This window comes from Camelus bactrianus, chromosome 16 (assembly GCF_048773025.1).
Source record: "Camelus bactrianus isolate YW-2024 breed Bactrian camel chromosome 16, ASM4877302v1, whole genome shotgun sequence".
NCBI lineage: Eukaryota > Metazoa > Chordata > Mammalia > Artiodactyla > Camelidae > Camelus > Camelus bactrianus.
The window spans coordinates 40,069,839-40,089,452 of NC_133554.1; the positions used below are offsets into that span (position 1 = coordinate 40,069,839).

Below are 19,614 nucleotides of genomic sequence, written 5' to 3' on the forward strand. Positions count from 1 at the left end.
AAAAAAGCCTCTGGCTCCGAGAAGAGGAGGCTGGCTGAAGATACACATTTGAGAGAAAGTGAGGGAAGCAGGCAGTTGCATAATAAGGATGACTTTCTTCTCAGCCTAGGAGATCCCTGCTAGAGAGGGGGTAAACCCAGCTGACGGCGATGGTGCAGGTTTGGGGCGCGGAGAGCGGATACGAACACCAGAAAGACAGATACTCAGGGCGTGTCAGGCGCTAAACCTGTTTTCAGTCTCGCTATTCAAAAGGTGTAAAATGACGGCTTGACCGCCAGGTGGCGGTGTCTATGGAAGCCCACGTATCCCATCGGCCCTGGCGCCAGGCGGAAGAAGGAGTGGAGGTGACTCTCTAGCTTGCGTCGCCTCTACTCTCCTATCCCCACTGACGTTGGACAACAAAGATGGCGGCAGGAACCAGCAATTATTGGGAAGGTGAGGGGAGAGCTCCGTGAGGGTCTCGCCGAGGAGCAGAGGGGCTGAGGGAGGACCGGTTTAGAGGCAGGCAGCAGAGAGAAGAGCTTGGTTTCCAGAACGGCCGAGCTGCGGGCGGGGCTGGTCTAGGGGGAGCCCCGGGGCCTGGGGGCTGAAGAGACCGTACGGTCTGCGGAGGGGCTGACCTGAGAGGCAGCGAGACTTGGGGCAGAGGTTGGGCAGAGAGGGCTGAGCCGGAACCGAGAGGAAGAGGGGCCGGGGTCACCGGAGGAGAGCTGGGTTGAGAGGGTAGCGGAACTCGGAGGAAGGGGCTTGGGGCATGAACTCCGGGAGGAAACCAGTGTTGAGAGAGAATGTCCCGAGCCCAGGAGACAGGAAGAGTCAGCGCCTTAAGAGCTGAGGTCACTGTTGGACAATTGAGTAGGAAAAGAGAAAGGAGGAACTTGCCCATCCGGTCCATCGAGGGAAGTTGTGTGAGCCTACTGGGTCCCCTTGGCAGCTTCAGCCTGGGACTCCGTGAATTGGGTGTCCAGTCGCGTTTGGAGGAAGAGGAAATAACTTTACCCTCTGCTCTGGAGATCGGTTTTGTTAAGAGAAAGTTGAGAGATCAGTGTGAATTGTAGTTATTGCATTTGCCTTACCTCGTCTACCAAAAAAACCATCTTGTGACTTGATAAGTACATTTATTTAATTCCTGAAAATACGGTTCGATAAAGTGAACTCATGTAAAAATTCATTCCTGGACCATGATGATGAACAAAGATCAGAGAAGGCTCAGCCTTTTCTTTCAATTGTCTCTGCTTTACTGCAGAATAGAAACTACTCTCCAAATCCCTTTTCCCTTTTAACCCGTTTCCTGTTGCTACCCACTGAAGCCTTTGGAAACCACAAATAACAGTATTGTCACTATCAGCGACTTGCTCTAATCTACCTAATTCCAAGTTCATCCGTACTTGCCTGTCATACTTAGGAAATGCTTTTACCTTGATGTTCTCTACTAGAGAAGACAGTTACTAATTACAGAGAAGTATGCTTATAGTTTAAAACATGTATTAAAACGTCTATTTGAAATGTGTGTGCTAGCTAGAAAATATGTTTAAATTTGGTAAAAGTGGCTATCTGTCACTTGGATGCTAGTCATTACGCTTTACTATTTTGAAGCACCATGCTGTAATAATTACAACAGCTTATTATTGCCAGCCTGTACTATGCCAGGTGCTTTAAACACATGATTACTAATGCATAGAAAACCCCTGAAGAGAAGGATTTAAAAAACAAAAAGTAGAGGCTCATAAGTTAAGTAGATTATGAATGCATCTCAGAGCCAATTCTCAGAATCTCAGAACTTTAGGCAGAATTGAGGTTCTAACTGAGATTTGTCCCTGGGAAAATGTTCTCCATTGTATTACCTGCATTCTGCGATCCTACTTCTGGTTGCGGATAAAGGTATACTGAAATAATATTTTGTGTTAATTATTCCTGAAAGATGAGATCTTCATAGTATGCCTTCTATTATCTCAACCTTTTTATTTTGACCTCTACTTCACTATGAATGAATGAGTGTACTCACATCTAGATATGGCTTCTCTCACTCAGCCACTTAGATGCCAGACTATTACACTAATTTCTCTGCATGCTTGTTTGCTTATTTTAAAACATATGCTCTTATTTCTCTCATACTTACGTTTGACCTTGTTGGTAGCACATTGTTTACTGTTAATTTCAGCCTCTCCAAATTTCTTTTAGTAAGCTTATTGGAAGACAATTTTTTAAATCTTTGTCAATGATCTTTTCTTTACACTCAATCTCTTAATCACTCTACTATTAAGAATTTCATAAGCCTAGTAAAACTTTGGGACATTAAGAGGAAAATCCTTGTCAAAAACAGTGATGGATTCTTTTTTGTAAAGTTAGCTGGTAAATTGATATAATGCTGGTCATAAACCATATTCATTTCCTTTGTGATTTGTATTCTTTTCTGTTTTCCCCTAAATTACAAAATTTTAGTTATTGCTGTAGAAACAATTTCAGGGATGTTAGAACAACATTTGTTGTCTAGCTGTCTTTGAGATAAAGCTGAAATTTTGCATCTCCCACTGTTTCTCCCCTTTTTGCCCCATCTGAAGTTTAAATAAATGACAATTTGCTTTTCTGGGTAAGTGTTATATTTCCTTCTTTTAACAATTGTCTTTAAGGGAGAATTTAGATACATGATCATTTTCAGTAGTTTTTTTCTTCAGAAAAATTTTGTGATTTTTATATCTATCAGTGGACTTGTTGTGTCTAATTATTTGCTTTTATAATTTTGTTAAAGATCTTAGGAAACAGGCTCGACAGCTGGAAAATGAACTTGACCTGAAACTAGTTTCCTTCAGTAAACTGTGTACAAGTTACAGTCACAGCAGTGCCCGAGATGGAAGACGCGACAGGTATAGGTACTACCAAATTCTCTCTCTTATGCCTTAAACTTTATAATGTTTTATAGCATTAAAATATAAAGTAAAATATGTAACTCTGTAATTTGGTGTGTTGGTGTTTGTTGTTTTTTAGAGATTATAAAAATTCGTAATTCTTGAGACTAAACATGTATTTGGGATTCTTAAGCAAAGATTGTGGTGTTGTTAGGAGGAAAATGCTAAGGCTTAAAGATGAATTTGCCTCGGAAATAAGTTTCTATTTCAGCTACTGTAAGGAAATGTGATTGCCCTGCCCACATTATATTTCTTATATTTTCTGATTGCTGAATGGATCTGAGGAACTACTCAAGTGCAGAGTATACCCACTGCTGCTAACCTGGTGTTTTAGAATGAATCTAATGCAGAGTGTATCCTCACTATTAATAATCTAAGCTTTTTAAATTTTGATTCTTTTTTAAGAAACTGGAATACTACTGTTTTGAACATACGGAAACCATTATTCTTATCTGTGAATCTCATTTTAGGCCATCCACTCATTTCAAAGAATATTAGAAAATATTGAAGACACTAAGAAAGATATAAAGAATAATATAATGTAAACAACAAGTTTATACTGTATAGCACAGGGAATTGTATTTAATATCACTGTCAGTAGTAACTTATAGTGAAAGAGAATATGAAAATGAATATATGTATGTTCCTATGTGACTGAAGTATTGTGCTGTACACCAGAAATTGACACAACATTGTAACTGACTATACTTCAATAAAAATATATTTTAAAAAAATATTAATATAATGGATCCCCATGTGCCTGTCTCCCACTTTAAGAATAATCATGACCAATTCAACTGAAGCCCCTGACAGCATCTCATTTTCTCCCTCCCCATAGTCTCCATATATTTTTACTACATGGCGTTTGTATTCCTAAACAATTCCTAGTATCCTACAATAGTTATTTTGCAACTTGCTTTTTTGTTTAACATTAGTTTTGAGATTAAACTATGGATACATTTAACTCTGATATATTCATTTTCTGCATATAGTATTATACTATATGACTGTATCACAGCTTATTCTGTAGGTGGACATTGTTTCTAATTTTTGCTAACTAATAATAATTTAAATAGCTGACACAGTGTTTATCATGTCTTGGGTGCTGTTTTAAGAGCTTTATAGAAAGGCTACTGGGAACATTTTTACCTATAAAAATATTTCTGTGTATCTAGCAGTAGATTTGCTGATTCCTGAGTTGGTACTTGTTATCCTCTCTTTATTTTACATCCTTTGGGATTGGTGGTGGGTTGGATATTTTTCAGCTAATAATAATAAAAACAATAAAAATTGAGCTTGGATTTGAACTCAGGTCTTTCTATATCCAGAGCCCATGCTCCAAATCTTTTTGTGTCCTTTCCAACAGAAGATTCATTTCAGTACTATAGCCAGAGTGTTTCTTCTTTTTATAAGGTCACATTATTAAAGATAGCAGGGCCAACATATTGACTCCAGAAGCTAAAAGTGGGCTGTTGGCATGTAACATAGCTTTGACTGCAGTACATTGCTTTGGGCTCACCTTTCCTTAGCAAGTAAAGAAAATGAGGACTGTTCTTTTCTATGAGTAAACTTATTTTATCACTGGAAAGCATTTTTCCTGAAAATAAGTCTGCCACTTGCCTATGCCAGTGAGTATGTAATTTTAAAACCCCAAACTGTGAAGAGATACAATTCATGATACTTTTTCTGTGTTCTCTGTGTTTCATGAACTTAATACGTGCATGCCTTGTTTTATTGTGCTTTGCTTTATTGCTCTTTATATATGTTGCATTTTTTACAGATTGAAGGTTTATGGCAACCTTGTGTCTAACAAGTCTGTGGGTGCCATTTTTCCAGTAGCGTTTGCTCACTTTGTGTCTCTGTATCATGTTCTGGTAATTCTCGCAATATTTCGAACTTTTTCATTATTACTGTGTTTCTTATGGTGATCTGTGATCAGTGATCTTTGATGTTACTGTCCTAATTGTGATGGGACGCCATGAACTGCACCCATATAAGATGGCAAACTTAGTCCATAAATCTCGTGTGGGTTCTGACTGCTCCACAGACTGATCATTCCCCCATCTCTTTCCCTTTTGCTCAGGTCTCCCTATTCCCTGAGACACAGCAGTATTACAGTTAGACCAATTAATAACCCTACAGTGACCTCTAAGTGTTCAAGTGAAAGGAAGAATTGTTGCATGTCTCTCACTTTAAATCAAATTTAAATCAAAAGCTAGAAATGATGAAGCTTAGTGAGGAAAGTGTATTGAAAGTCAAGATAGGTCGAAAGCTAGGCCTGTTATGCCAAATAACCAACTTGTGAATGCAAAAGAAAAGTTCTTGAAGGAAATTGAGAAGTGCTACTCCAGCAGATACAAGAATGATAAAGTGAAAAGCCTTGTTGCTGATACAGGAAAAGTTTCAGTGGTCTGAATAGAAGATCAAATCAGCCACCAACATTCCCTTACGGCAAAGTTTAATCCAGAGCAAGGCCCTGACTCTTTTCAATTCTGTGAAGATTGGAGAGGTCAGGAAGCTGCAGAAGAAAAGTTTGAAGGCAGTTGAGGTCGCTTCATGAAGTTTAAGGAAAGAAGTCATTGCCATAACATAAAAGTGCAAGGTGAAGCACAAGTGCTGATGTAGAAGCTGCAGCACGTTATCTGGGATCTAGATAAGACAGTGAAAGTGGCTACCCTAAAGAGCAGATTTTTTAATGTAGATGAAACAGCCTTCTGTTGGAAGAAGATGCCATAGCCAGAGAGAAGAGGTCAGTGCCTGGCCACCTCAAAGGAGAGGCTGGCAAATGTTAACCGCTATATATAAAAACAGATAAAAAACAAATTTCTTCTGTATAAGCACAGGGAATCATATTCAATATCTTGTAATAACCCTTAATGAAAAAGAATATATGTATATATATGCATGACAGGGACATTATGCTGTACACCAGAAACTGACACATTATAACTGACTGTAATTGGAAAAAAAAAAAAGGATCTGACTCTCTTGTTAGGGGCTAATTGTGGCTGATGACTTTAAGTTGAAGCCAGTGCTCGTTTACCATTCCAGAAATCTTAGGGCCCTTAAAATTATGCTAAATCTACTCTGCCTGTGTTCTGTAAATGGAACAACAAAGCCTAGATGATAGCACATCTGTTTATAACATATAGCAATAAAGTATTTTTAAATTAAAGTACGTACATTGTTTTTTTAGACACAGTGCTATATTGCACACTTAATAGACTTCAGTAAAGTGTGAACAACTTAAATATGCAGTAAGAAACAAAAAAATTAGTGTGACTCACTTTATTGAGATATTTGCTGTCTTACGGTGGTCTGGAACTAAACCTGCAATGTCTCTGAGATACGCCCATACTTTTATGACTCCTTTGAAGGAAAAACTATTTTAAAACATTCCCTTAGAAATTCTACAACAAATTGGGAACGATTTTGTGGAATTATTTCAGCCAAGTTGTCCCCTTTAATAAGAAACCTAAGGCCATGAGAATCAAGATGCAATTTGCATTCTAAAGTGTTTTGTTTGTTGCCCAGGTTGAAAGTGTGACATAATGAATAAGCTCAGTGATGACCAGAATTTTTCTTCCAGGAGGAATTTTTTTACTTTCTACTTTTGAGAACTTTATGGTCTATGAATCACCACATACCTGTAAAATCAATTAAATTTAACTGAATTTTATTATTGTGGAGACTGTATTTTTGACCATTTCCCTGTTGTATACTTTTCTGAGAATGTTGAAGGTAGAGATTGCCTCCTCATTCATTCAACAAGTATCCAGTGAGCATCTATCATGTGCCAGGCACTATTCTAGGTGCTAAGCAAATATATATATATTTGTGTGTGTGTGTGTGTAAGACAGGGGCAGTTTTCCTCCTCTTGGAGCTTACATCATTATCCCATTGTTCTTTTTCATACATCTGGCAGGAGAGGATCTGTATCAGTAGAATATAGAGAATTTTGCTGGGCATATTTTAAGAGATAACCACAGAACCTTGGGTTAGCTCTGAAATGTAATAAAGAATGAGATATTTTGATATATTTGAGAGCAAATAAATTTTTTAAATAAATAAAAATTTGGACCTAATTAAACATCTTAAAAATCCTCCTTATTAGCTGCTTTTTGGCTATTTCATTCCGTGTTACTATTACTGTAGGTATGCATATGGAGAAAGGATATAGCCAAGGTAATTTTGGCCATTAAACTGGTGATTTAATCTGTTTTCATTCACTGCGTTCAAGCACTATCGCAGGACAAGACAAAGTCTTCATTAAGATTGGAGAGCATAGTCATTGCCTGGGTGTTTGTCTGTGTTCAGTATAACTGAGATCTGTATTGAGCTGAAGCTGCTCATATGATGATATATACAATTTGTGGACCTAATGAAGGTTAGTGGTTTTTCAGAAGAGGCAAAAGAAACTTTCAAGACATGATTTTAGAATTTGAATCTGTCAAACGTAAGTTTCATTTGTAAAAACATAGGTCTGACTATTGAAGATTTTAAAAGACAGTTAGCACATTTTTGCAAAACAAAATAGAAACAATTGTATAATATAAGTGGAAATGTAAAGCGTTGGTACTACAGCTTCCCTGCTGGATGTGGCTATCTATATTAGACTTAAAGCCAGTTCCTGATTATTTAATAACTAGTTATCCAATTTGTGGGTCATTTAAATCTCCATTTTATTTATTGGAAAGAATCATGGAAGGAGGAGAAAACTTAATTTAAGGTCTAAGGAACCATAATTAAGGTTAAAAAAAAGATTATTCCTCACAGATCTGATAGCAAACATAGTACATTTTACGGTTCCTCTTATATGCTGTACCACATAATTCTATAGTTTTAGTTTACATAATTTGTTCTTTCAGATTCAGCATTTTATTGAGAACTGCGATAGCTTAAATTGCTTTCATTTGGGAAACAGTAAATGAGCATTTAGAATTTCTTTGCATTATTAAGATTGGACCTATTAAAGCTTGGGACAGTCTTACATTAAATTATATTTTATACTGAATTTAATATTTAGGACATGTGTGATCTTATAGGAAAATGCCTATAAAATTATAGTTTCTTAAGAAACAGAATATCTCAGCCCTCTTTAAGAATAATCACATTATTTTAAGTATTTTTAAATGATTAGGTTTAAGTAATGGATTCTCTTTTTATTGAAGTATTGTCAGTTTACAATGTGTTAATTTCTGATGTACAGCATAGTGATTGTTATACATATATATGTTCCTTTTTATATTCTTTTTCATTATAGGCTATTACAAGGTATTGAATACAGCTCTCCTTGTTTATCTATTTCATACATAGTAATTAGTATCTGCAAATTGGTAATGGATTCTCTTTATTTGAACTTCCCTTTAGCTCTGACACAACACCTCTCTTAAATGGATCAAGCCAAGATAGAATGTTTGAAACAATGGCAATTGAGATTGAACAGCTTTTGGCAAGGGTAAGTACTTTCTGTTAAATGGCTATTTTGCCGCTAATTGTGTACTTGTTAGATATGGTATTAGATTATATTAATGCAGACATATTTATTGAAATCACCCTTTCGTTCAAGTGGCCTCTCCAGGCCACTTGAATTTTGATGACAGCCATTCCAATGTCCTATGGGTATTACTTTAGCCTTTATGGATTATTTGGGGGAATACTGAATCCTTGTCTGCTATCTTCTTGTTTTTGTTTTTTGCTATTAGCCAGAAGAGCGTGTAGGCAAATAATTTATTTTTATCTCTTTATAGTGCTTTCTAAAATATTTTTGTTGGATTTCTTTTTCTTTCTTTCTTTTCTTTTCCTTTTCCTTTTTTTTTTAGCTTACAGGAGTAAATGATAAAATGGCAGAATATACCAACAGTGCAGGTGTCCCCTCCTTGAATGCGGCACTGATGCATACATTACAGCGACACAGAGACATACTGCAGGTAAAATACTGGGCTTGAGATTTTTATGTTATTATAGGAGGGTTTTGTTTTTCTTTTTAATTTGTGAATGGAATGTGTGCACGTGTATTTATTTAAGAGAGCAATGGGGAAAAAAATCTTCTGAGAGGATAAATACAATGCTATAGACATTTGTCATATTTCACTTTTTTTTTCTTGGTATTATAAAATTCTGAAAATATGTAATAGCTCTTGCTTTTGCCTGGTAAAATTAAATAATATTCATCAGTAAGTAAACATACTTCTACTGTGGGACACCTTGCTTACTAGTTAGCTGAAACAGTGAAATAGCCAGTGGTCAGTCATAAGCAACAGTATGATGGTTTCCTCATCAGGCTTTGAAGATAACATAGAAAAGGAATAATTTGCTGTATTTAGTATACTGTTTGAGAAAATATTAAAAGTGTACCAATGAAATGAATAAACTCTTAAAAATGTACATGGGGGTTGTTAAAGATACAGTAATACAAATAGGAAGGCAAATATATTTAATATTGAAAAAATTCAGCCGTTTTTAATTTTTAAACTCTTGTTAAAAAGTCAGAATAGAAGGATACTGTATTTACCTAATGTGCTAATGTGTATATCAGGTTAAAAGCTATCATCATGCTTAATAATAAAGCACTAAAAAACTTCTCATTGAAGAGAAAAACAAGACAAGAATACACACAATCCCCACAGACATTTAACATTATTTTGGAAGTTCTTGGTGGTTCAGTTACACAGTAAAAAGAAACAAGATATAAATTTTGAAAAGGAAGAGGCAAAAACTGTGTTATATGGCAGTGATAAGATTATATAGCTAATACAACCAAGAAAACTAAAAAAAAAAAAAAATTAGAAACAAATTCAATAAGTTGATGGCTTACAAAATTAATATATAACAGCAGATAGTTTCCTACACACAAACAGTAATTGATCAGAAAATAACAACGGAAGAAACTATAAAACTTTTATGTATCAATTTAGTAAGAAATGTATAGGACTTGTATATGTAAAACTCTACTGAGGAACATAAAAGAAGATTTTCTTTGCTTCTGGATGGGAAGCTTTCTCTCTAAATCAACCTATAAATTGAATACTGTCCCAGTGTACAGGGTTTTTTGTTGGTTGTTTCATTAAAAAAAAAATGGCAGAATGACACTTGAGTTTATTTGGAATTACAGAATACAAGAATAACCAAGAAAAAAAACATGTGAAAATGGAGATAAGTAGTAAAGGATGCCTTGTTCTACCACATATTAAAACCCATTAAGAAGCTAGAATAATTAAGACAGTTTGATTCTGGAGAAAAAGTAGACTAATAGAAAAGAATAGAGTTCATATATAGACCCAAATACGCATGAAAATTTAGTTTCTGATAAAAGAGCTATTTTAATTCAATAGGGGAAAGAGAGATTATAAAATAAATAGAGCTGTAACAATTGACTAATTATTTGTGGGGAGGGGAACCCTCAGTTTCTAACTCATTCCTCTTATCCAGAGTAAATTCCAAGTCGACCAAAGATTTATATTTACAAAAGGAAACTATAAAGGTTCAGAATAAAGCATGGATGGTTTACACATTTTGAGGTAGTAAAGGACTGTCCTAAGCAAGACCTAATACCAGAAACTATAACAAATGACTAACTTACTTAATGTACATAGAAATAAGAAAAAGATAACCTAGTGAGGAAATGGGCATATGAACTTGATATTTACAGAAAATGAGTGGCAAAAACCATAAAAAGGTGGTCAGCCACATTCCCAAATGAAAAATATACAAATCAAAATAAGATAATTTTTCACCTGTCAGATTAGCAAATAATAAAACATTTGTAACCTGTTATTGACAAGAGTGTAGAAAAATGGGCACTCATCCATTTGCTGAGAACACAAGTTAGTCTAGAAGGCAGTTTAGCATTATCAAAATGTTCATGTAAGATTCTTTGACCCAGTTAATCTTCTAGGCATTTACCCTTTAAATACACTTAGAGAATTCAGTGAAGTATATAAAAGAATGTTTTTTGAACCATTTTTTTTAGCAGCAAAAAAAAAAAAAGGCAACTACAGTGTTTATCAGTAGGGAGTTTATTAAATTACAGAATCATAGATAGAATTCTATATAGCTATTAAAAATAATGTAGATTTCTATTTGCTAATATGGAAAGATTACTTGATATTTTATGAACTACAGAAAACAAGGCATGGCAGAATATAATATGATTTCTTTAGCATAAATGAAAAGAAATAATAGAAACATATTTCCTGAAAGAAAATGATGGAAAATGATGATAATATTATGAACTGTTGAGCAGGGTGGTTTTTATGTTTACCCTTTTGGTCCTCTTTTAGTAGGCACCCTGTGTTGAGCCATTATTTTTGTTTTTAAAGGGTCAATAGGGGGCTCTCTGAGAGGTGGGATTATGTTTTCTGTCTTCTTTATATAGTTATCTGAATTTTTAAAAGTAATGAGTATTCCTTAATATCTTAGAAATATGGTAGAAAAAGAAAGGAAAATATTTGAAGATTATTTTATTCTTTACATTTCTCTTGGTACTATTCTTCCTTTGATTGGTTTAGAAATTAAATTTCTGCAGGAGTTCCAAAAGGATGAAATTTGAAAATAAGCTCCATTAGGTGCACTTATGAGTAGAAAGAGCATCTTAAGTTTTATCCTAGGTGATTTGAAGTCATTTTATCTAAGGACTACTGTTTCTTTACAATTCAGCCCCATAAGACAAGATACTAAGGGATACGAAGGTGATTTAGTGGCACTATTACTCTAGCTCCAAATTGTTTTTATTTGAAAGAAGTTGGTCATTCTTCAGGAAAGTGATTATAATGTTATTTTTACCTCTTGGCAATTTGGTTTCTTAAATAGCAGGTTTTCTGACAGAAATTTAAATATAACAATACATAACTGGCTCAATAAGATGACCGTTTATAATTAGCTTATGCTGAGACTGGATGTTGATTTATTGCAGGATTATACACATGAATTCCATAAGACCAAAGCAAACTTTATGGCAATACGGGAAAGGGAGAATCTCATGGGATCAGTACGAAAGGATATTGAGTAAGTTACCTTTTATATTATTTTGTAGGATGTTTATTCAGAATTAGATTTAGAGTATATCCACGATTAACAGCAAATTGATGAGCAGAACCATGATTTAGATTTCAAGGTTTCTAATTTCCATTTCACTGTTCTTTAAACTTTGCTTCTACAGTATGGCCCTAATCTACTTTGCTGGCCTTATCTCCAGCTTCCCATGGTTTTATCATTGGCTCCTGGCAACCTTGACTTTCCTGTCTTAATTCAAAGTCCAGTTTAGATGATGTCTTTGGGAGTTTTTCTCTGATCTACCACCCACCTTAAGAATTATAACATTACCAATAACTGAAGCTCTGTGTGTTTCTCTTCCTGATTACCACCTGTCCCCCTACCCTCTTTCCCTTATGCCAACAATTATATATTCAGGTAGCTATCAAAGTAGCCTTTATTTCCCTAGAATAAAGTCATAATCTTCTGTCAGATTACTTAAAGACTTCCAACATTTTTATGCTGCTCTCAATCCATAATTTTAAAAATATATTCTTTTCTTCCATCCCTTTACCTCACCTTCCATAATATATTCTGGCATTTCATACACATTTTTGAAAATTTTTTTGCAACTGTGTATGACTGGCAAGGTTAAATCCATTGGGCATCTAGTTAAACCTGCAGACTTTGCACTTTTGGACCATCTGTTGATGCCTGTCGTTGTCTCACGTGTGGTAAGTTTATGGTACTTAGGTTTCATAAGTATGATACTCAGTTTCATAAACTGTGGTATGGACTACCATGTCATAAACTGATACATATCACGTGTACTCTAATAAACATTTTCTTAGAGACCCTTTATTTTGTTGTAACAGTAAAACAGTTTTGTAGCAGAAATCATTTAATATTCATTCTATTCAAAATTTTTGTCCAAAACTTTAAACCCAAGAGTATCCAGTCACCAGTTATGTTTCTACCTCCAGAAATTATCTTGGAAAATTGATTTTTATTTTTGTCTCTGTTTTATCTATGTTCTTATCTTTATATATATGTATATGTATATTTATATATATGTTTATATATAGTCATGTGTACTTTGTGTAACAAATAAGAGTGAAAAAAATGAAACATTTTTGCCATATGAGGTATTTTGTGGTATTTATAATTCTCAGGAACGTGTAAGTCTTGTGTTTAATTTCTTTCTGATCTATTTACATGTATATTTTGAAGAATGAATTGGGTACAACCTTTAATGTGTAGGCATTTAACTACCCCACAATTTGTGAGAATCACTAGACTACAGTCCAGTGTAATAACTTGCTTTCTGAAAGATGATCATAAAAGAAACATGTTCATTTACTAAACCATTTCCTGATTGCTAACCATGAGTGAGACACTGTGTTAGTCACAGTGGAAGGTACAAATGAAAAGACAGATTGGCCCTCTAGGAGTTTATAATCTAGATACTAGAGGGGAGTAAGGCATATACTCAAATTCATGTCATACATGGCAGAATATGATTAGTGAGATGAGATATAGTGGTAATAACTAATATTTAAAATTTTTTTGCAGTTGCACACTACTTTGTCATGTTATCTCTTTTTTGGCTTCATATAATCTTTTGATATAGATAGAAATTATTAGTTGCATTTTATGAAACTAGATATTAAGAGGCTTGTCTACGGTTAACTGGCTAATACATGACAAAGTACAGATTTAAATACAAATGATCAATCTTCAAGTGCATTGTGCTCTTGGTTATATACCATGCTGCTTTTCCTGGTCTTTTCTTTCCTGCTGTGCTTTGCACATTAGGCCTGCCACTCAGCCAGTCATACAGTTTTAACGGCGTGACCCTCTTTTGTCTTACTGCAGTATATATGCAATTACTTCAATTTTTTGTTTTGTTCTTGGTACTTTATTGGAACTAAAGAGCCAAAACATGAAAGTGTTGATAGTGGTGATACAAGCATTTTCTTGTAAGTTGTAGTGATCTTAAGACCAAGATAGAAATCCTTAAGTATGCCAAATTGGCAGATCTTTCACTTCATGTTAGTGCTCCTGAGGCTTCAGTTGATGGGCTGCATGTACCGTTGTGAAGGAAAACATTCCATTTCAGTGGCTTCCCTACCCAATGTGCTGTGTAGTAATCAGTCTAAAAACTTCGGTTTTACTTCCTCTTGGAGAAAACAAAGATACAGGATAAAATAGACAAAGAAAGGAAAAATAATGCTCTAAAGCCCTCTGCTTTCCTCATCTTTTACACTGTCTTCCCAAGCCTTACTCTTCAAGATGAGTTTTCTGAAGCCACCCTGTTCTTCCACACCCCACGACACTGAACACATTCTGCTTCCTTCCTGGAATAATCTTCCACTTTTTATAACTATAAATTGTCACTCATTCTATAGGATACCCTTTAAGGATTTTCTCTCTCTGAAGAATGTCTCTACATTTCTCACAATCTCTCTAATCTACCTCCTACCCTATAGAAATTACTACTCTCTTCTTTTGTACAAATTATTATAATAATAGTTCCTATTTATACTGAATTACAGTTACATAATTTATGAACCTCTCTGAACTGTGAACAACATGTGGCTAGGTAGTGTATTTCACTGTTATAATGTCTGGTTCCTAACAAATGTTGAAAAAAGATTTGCTGAATTATTGAATAAACAAATGGATAAATATATATTCTCTTCTTACGTACTTTAGTGAGTTGGAATTTTTGGCAACTGATAAAAAATACAGACTTTTAGAAGCATCATTAATAAATGCATATAAAATTTTTAAAAAGAAAGGGAAAGTAAGACTTTTGTTTGTTTAAGAATGTTGGAATATTTGGTGAAAGTAATAAAGTCTTAGGCCTAAATTAGAGAGCCATTCATATTTATCTATTTATAATAGATGTCATTTTTAGGAGATGGAAAGGATTATACGTTTTAATTGTTTAATCAAAACTATGGAGAAGCTCAATTTGTCCACTTTGGATATTACTAGAGTCAGTCCTTTAATCTTTTTTACAGTGTCTGCCAAAAATATTCTTAAATTTTCTTTATTTTGTTCTAGGTCATATAAAAGTGGGTCTGGAGTAAACAACAGAAGAACTGAACTATTTTTGAAAGAACATGACCACCTTCGAAAGTATGTATTACTGAATGTATGCATACTATGTAGTGCATACTTACTGATTCATTTACTTGTCTAGCAAATATTTCATGGTGTTTATTATAGTAAGTGCTTTATTGATGCTAATTCATTTAATTCTTCTAATGATCCTATTTGGTAGAAATACATTTGTTCTGACCATAATTAGGAAAGGTATGATGCTGTCAAATATACAAATCTGCATTCACATTACCTGTAATACGTCTTTTATTGCCTTAATGTTTCTTTTCTTTAGCAAGACTATTGCTCTAATACTTTTGTCCACTAATATAGGTTATTAGTAATACTGATAATACTGAAACTGACTTATGTTTGAATGGATTGATACCACTTATATATGTCAAGAAGCTTTATAAAGGGTAATTGGTCATACATCAGATTCAAAGAAAGTATCTTATTTTCTAAGAATTCAGAAGAAAATACCTAAAAACTTGGATAACTACATATATATATATATTTTTTTTTTTTTTTAACAAGCCACCGTACTCTATCCCTGCTTTATCTGTTTTTCCTCTGAAATGTACTGGTTTCTTTATTTTCTTTGTATTTTGTTGTAGAACTTAAGGATCAGAAAATTACTTATCTCTGTGAGCTCAGCCTCTAAGCACTTGAGCAACTAGTATCCATGATACTTAAATGATATGAATTATGTTGATATTTGCTGCTGGATGTCATAAATTAGTCATGTCTGTATAAGCTTAATGTACTGTTCAATTTATTTTTCTTTAAAGATCACCACTTTAGGGGGAAGGTATAGCTCAAAGTGGTAGAACGCATGCTTAGCATACATGAGGTCCTGGGTTCAGTCCCCAGTACCTCCTCTAAAAAAAGTAAATAAATAAGTAAACCTAATTACCTCCATTCCCACTCCTACCCCTCCAGAAAAAAACCTAAAAAAAAGATTACCACTTTAAATATAAGCTGTTGAAATCAGAACACGGAAAGATCAAGACTTTTTTAGAAGTCTGGGTGCTTCTAGTTTCAGAAGTAGATTTTAGTGTTTTCTTAACGTGTTAAATATTATTGATTGGCACAAGGGGGCAGTCTTTCCTAGAGTATTTTAGTTTATAGCTATTTATAGCTTTGGTAGTTCTTTTTGTGTTTGAGAGACCACCATAAAAAGAATTTTTTGGATGTTTGCATTACATCCAAAACTATATTATTATTTTTGGGGAGTACAGAGTAATTTGAGGGATAAAGTAACTCAAATAGCACAAAATAAAGACTAGATTGCATTAACATTCTTATATTTGTTACCCTAAAAGGAGTTACACAGAAATGCAATAGTTTAATTACTTTTAAGAATTATTTGATGCTGAAAAGAGTATACCAGAGTTATTATATAAATTAATATCCTATATTTCATTATTTCAGAACACACTGTTTATTAAAATTTTTTATGAACATTTTCAGTTTTGCATTTATTTTAATAATTCAAAGAAAACCCTTTAGGAGTTTAGTATTGTCCATTGTACAGGAAAAAAAACACAACAATTTAGGGGCACACAGCTTAATTTGTTTAGGGTTATAAAAAAATGACAAGATTGGCAGTCAAAAGATTTTTCCCATTTTTGTTTCTCAGATTATTTTGTATATTATGTTTTATATATATATATATATTCCTTTCAGCATTCTTGTAAAAAAGGTTGTCTGTGCTCATTGCATACAGAGGGAAACTGAGGCAGAATGAAGCTGAATGGAATATGAGCTGATGAATGGGGAGAATTGTGGAGACCAGGGCTTAGTCTCAGCAACAAGGACCTAGTCATTGCTCTCAATACTAGAACACAGAGCTTCTAAATACGCTTTAGAAAAATCAGTATTTTGTGTAAATCACAAACACTTGTTAGATAATAAAATTAAGGACTAATATGTGTGTAAAGTAATATGAAAAACTTTCTCTTTTTTCAGTATTGTCTCTGTATTTCATTTGCTAGGTACTTTGAGGAAAAATTTTTTTAGAATAACTTTTTAATAAAAAAAAGTTACATATATGCTTTAGAGCACTCATTTATAAAATATGAATAATTCAGCAACACAAAAAAGACAATCTAAATCACTCATTAGTATAGATGCTGTAACCATTTTTACTCATCAGTAGATTGTGAACCTTTTCCCATGGTATTTGACAATTTTTTGTTTGTTTTTGAATAGTTCTTTTAACTTTTAATAGTGCACATATCCTATAGTACAGATAAACCATAATTCATATAACCATTTCACTAATGTTGGCCTTTTGGATTACTTCTAGCTTTTACTGTACGTATTGCAGTCTGCATGTATCCATAATTATTTCCATATAAATTCCTGGAATTGGAATTGCAGGATTAAAGAACATATTCATTTTTAAAGCTTTTGATATGGTATTGTCAAGTTTTTCTCTAAAGGTTTGCTACTTTAGAGTCCCTTTAGTAGTAGTCTACCAAAGCCCTCAGTAACACTGATATTTTGGGGGTTTTTTTGTTTTGTTTTTTTTAATTCATGCTATGAAGATAGGCAAAAATTCTTAGGCAGCAAGTTTTTTTTCCTAATATAGAAATACATTTTCATTAGAGAAGATATAAGTTAAATAGTCAAGCAAAGAAGCATAAAGGAGTAATAGTTAAATTAACCTGAAAGTGAGATGGACAGTAAGAGATTATGTATTTCATCCAGCCCATTTATAGTGAGGAGGCCAGGTTTGCTACTAGGGTACTTTTTATTTTGAATCCAAACAGATCTGAGTTTAAATCCTGGTGTGGACTGTATATTTTGGGACAGGGGCCTTAAACTCTCTGACTCTCTACTGTCTTAAATGGAGAAAATTTAACCCTTACTTTGCAAAGTATTACAACAATTAGCAATGACATGTGTAAAGTTTTAACCTAGTACAATGTCTGACATGTAGTAGGCCAGCTCTCAAATTACATTGACCCGTCCTTGCCCATAATAGCATTAGAACAGAAGAGTAGACCGGTAGACAAGAACTGTGTACGGAGAGCTAGGTGACAGAGACTCCAGCCCTCTGGGGTCCTTCAGTGCAGAGGTGGCATGTAGGAATAGATGAATATCAGCTAACCCTGCTTATCTCTTAAAGCCAGAGTGTATTTTTAAATCATTCTCTTCTCATTAGATTTTCATTAGCATAATGAATGGTTTATTCATTACTTTTAGGTGGGAGTTCTCAAATTCTAATTGCATTCCGTTTCTTTGCATTTATCTGAAAGCACATATAATTTTTTGTACCAGTTTTTGTTGTTGTTTATTGAGGTAAGGATGGTTTATAACATTTATAAGTTTCATATGTACAACATATTTCTGCCTCTGTATATGCTACAGTGTGCTCACCACCAGAAATTTAGTTGGCATTTTTCACCATACAGTTGATTCCGTTTACCCATTTCATCTTCCCCTCCCCTTACCCTGTAGTAACCTCTGCTCTTTTCTCTGTATCTGTGTGTTTTTGTTTGGTTTGTTCATTTATTTTGGTTTTTTTGTTGTTGTTTTTGTTGTTTTTTATACTCCAGACATGAGTAAAATCATACAGTATTTGTCTTTCCCCACCTGACTTATTTCACTTAGCATAATACCCTCAAGGTCCACCCATGTTGTCACAAATGGCAAGATTTCATTATTTTTAATGACTGAGTAGTATTCCATTGTATGTATATACTACATCTTCTTTACCCATTGAGATACCTCATGCCTGTAGAATGGCTGTTTTCAAAAAGTCAAGAAATAACAAATGTTGGTAAGGGTATGTTGGTGGGAATGTAAATTGGTGCATCTGCTATGGAAAACAGTATGGAGATTCCTCAAAACATTAAGAATATTTAACTACTGTATGATCCTGCTATTCCATTTCTGGATATTTATCCAAATAATATGAAAACACTAATTCAAAAAGATGGATGCACCCCTTTATTCACAGCATGAATTATAATAGCCAAGATATGGAAACAGTCTAAGTGCTCATTATCGGATGAATGGATAAAGAAGATGTGGTATATATATTCAGTTTTCATTGTTTTACCAAGCATTTTTTGGACATCTACAGTGTGGAAAGCATTGTACTAGGTACTGGAGATAGAGAAGAGATAAAGCCTAGTCGCATTCTGCCCTGTTTTCAATGAGCTCCACTAGGATGGCAGTGGGGGGCGGAACAGAAATGTTAACAGGTAATTACAGTGCAAAGTAATAAAGCTTTAATACATGGAGAGATTTGTGCTTACTTCTATAGGGTCACATTAAAGGGAGTGGTTAACTCCTCTCTAAAGCTTCTGAAAGGGCTTTATAGAAGTAAAACATTTGATTTGAGCCTTGAAGGATGAGTATTCACCAAGTAGACATAAGAAAAGATTTTGGGAAAAGAAACTTGAACCTTATTACCGTATTTTTTTAATCTGTATCATTTCTGGTAAGTTATCGATATGGATATATTAGAAATATCATTCATTTATTGCCTGTCTACAAACTCTCTCCCAGATTACAGGCCTTCCTCATGGTCCTGAAAGGGCAGCCTCATATATGCAGCAAGAGGAAACAGTGGGGGGGTGAACTGAGAGATCATGTGGAGTTAGTCTGAGGC

General features: G+C 34.3%; 1 protein-coding gene across 2 annotated transcripts in view; it reads left to right on the forward strand.

Annotated features, from left to right (window-relative positions):
- Positions 1–281: 281 nt before the first annotated feature.
- Positions 282–19,614, forward strand: part of GOSR1 (golgi SNAP receptor complex member 1) — a 33,168-nt gene continuing 13,835 nt past the window's right edge. Inside the window, exons 1-6 of one of the 2 annotated variants that reach the window (XM_010958230.3) lie at positions 282–435; positions 2,750–2,870; positions 8,277–8,364; positions 8,729–8,836; positions 11,821–11,912; positions 14,949–15,023. In XM_010958230.3, coding sequence (XP_010956532.1) covers positions 405–435; positions 2,750–2,870; positions 8,277–8,364; positions 8,729–8,836; positions 11,821–11,912; positions 14,949–15,023 — 515 coding nt within the window. In that variant the 5' untranslated portion in view covers positions 282–404. The remainder of the gene's footprint in view (positions 436–2,749; positions 2,871–8,276; positions 8,365–8,728; positions 8,837–11,820; positions 11,913–14,948; positions 15,024–19,614) is intronic. The other variant, XM_010958231.3, reaches the window with a different exon arrangement.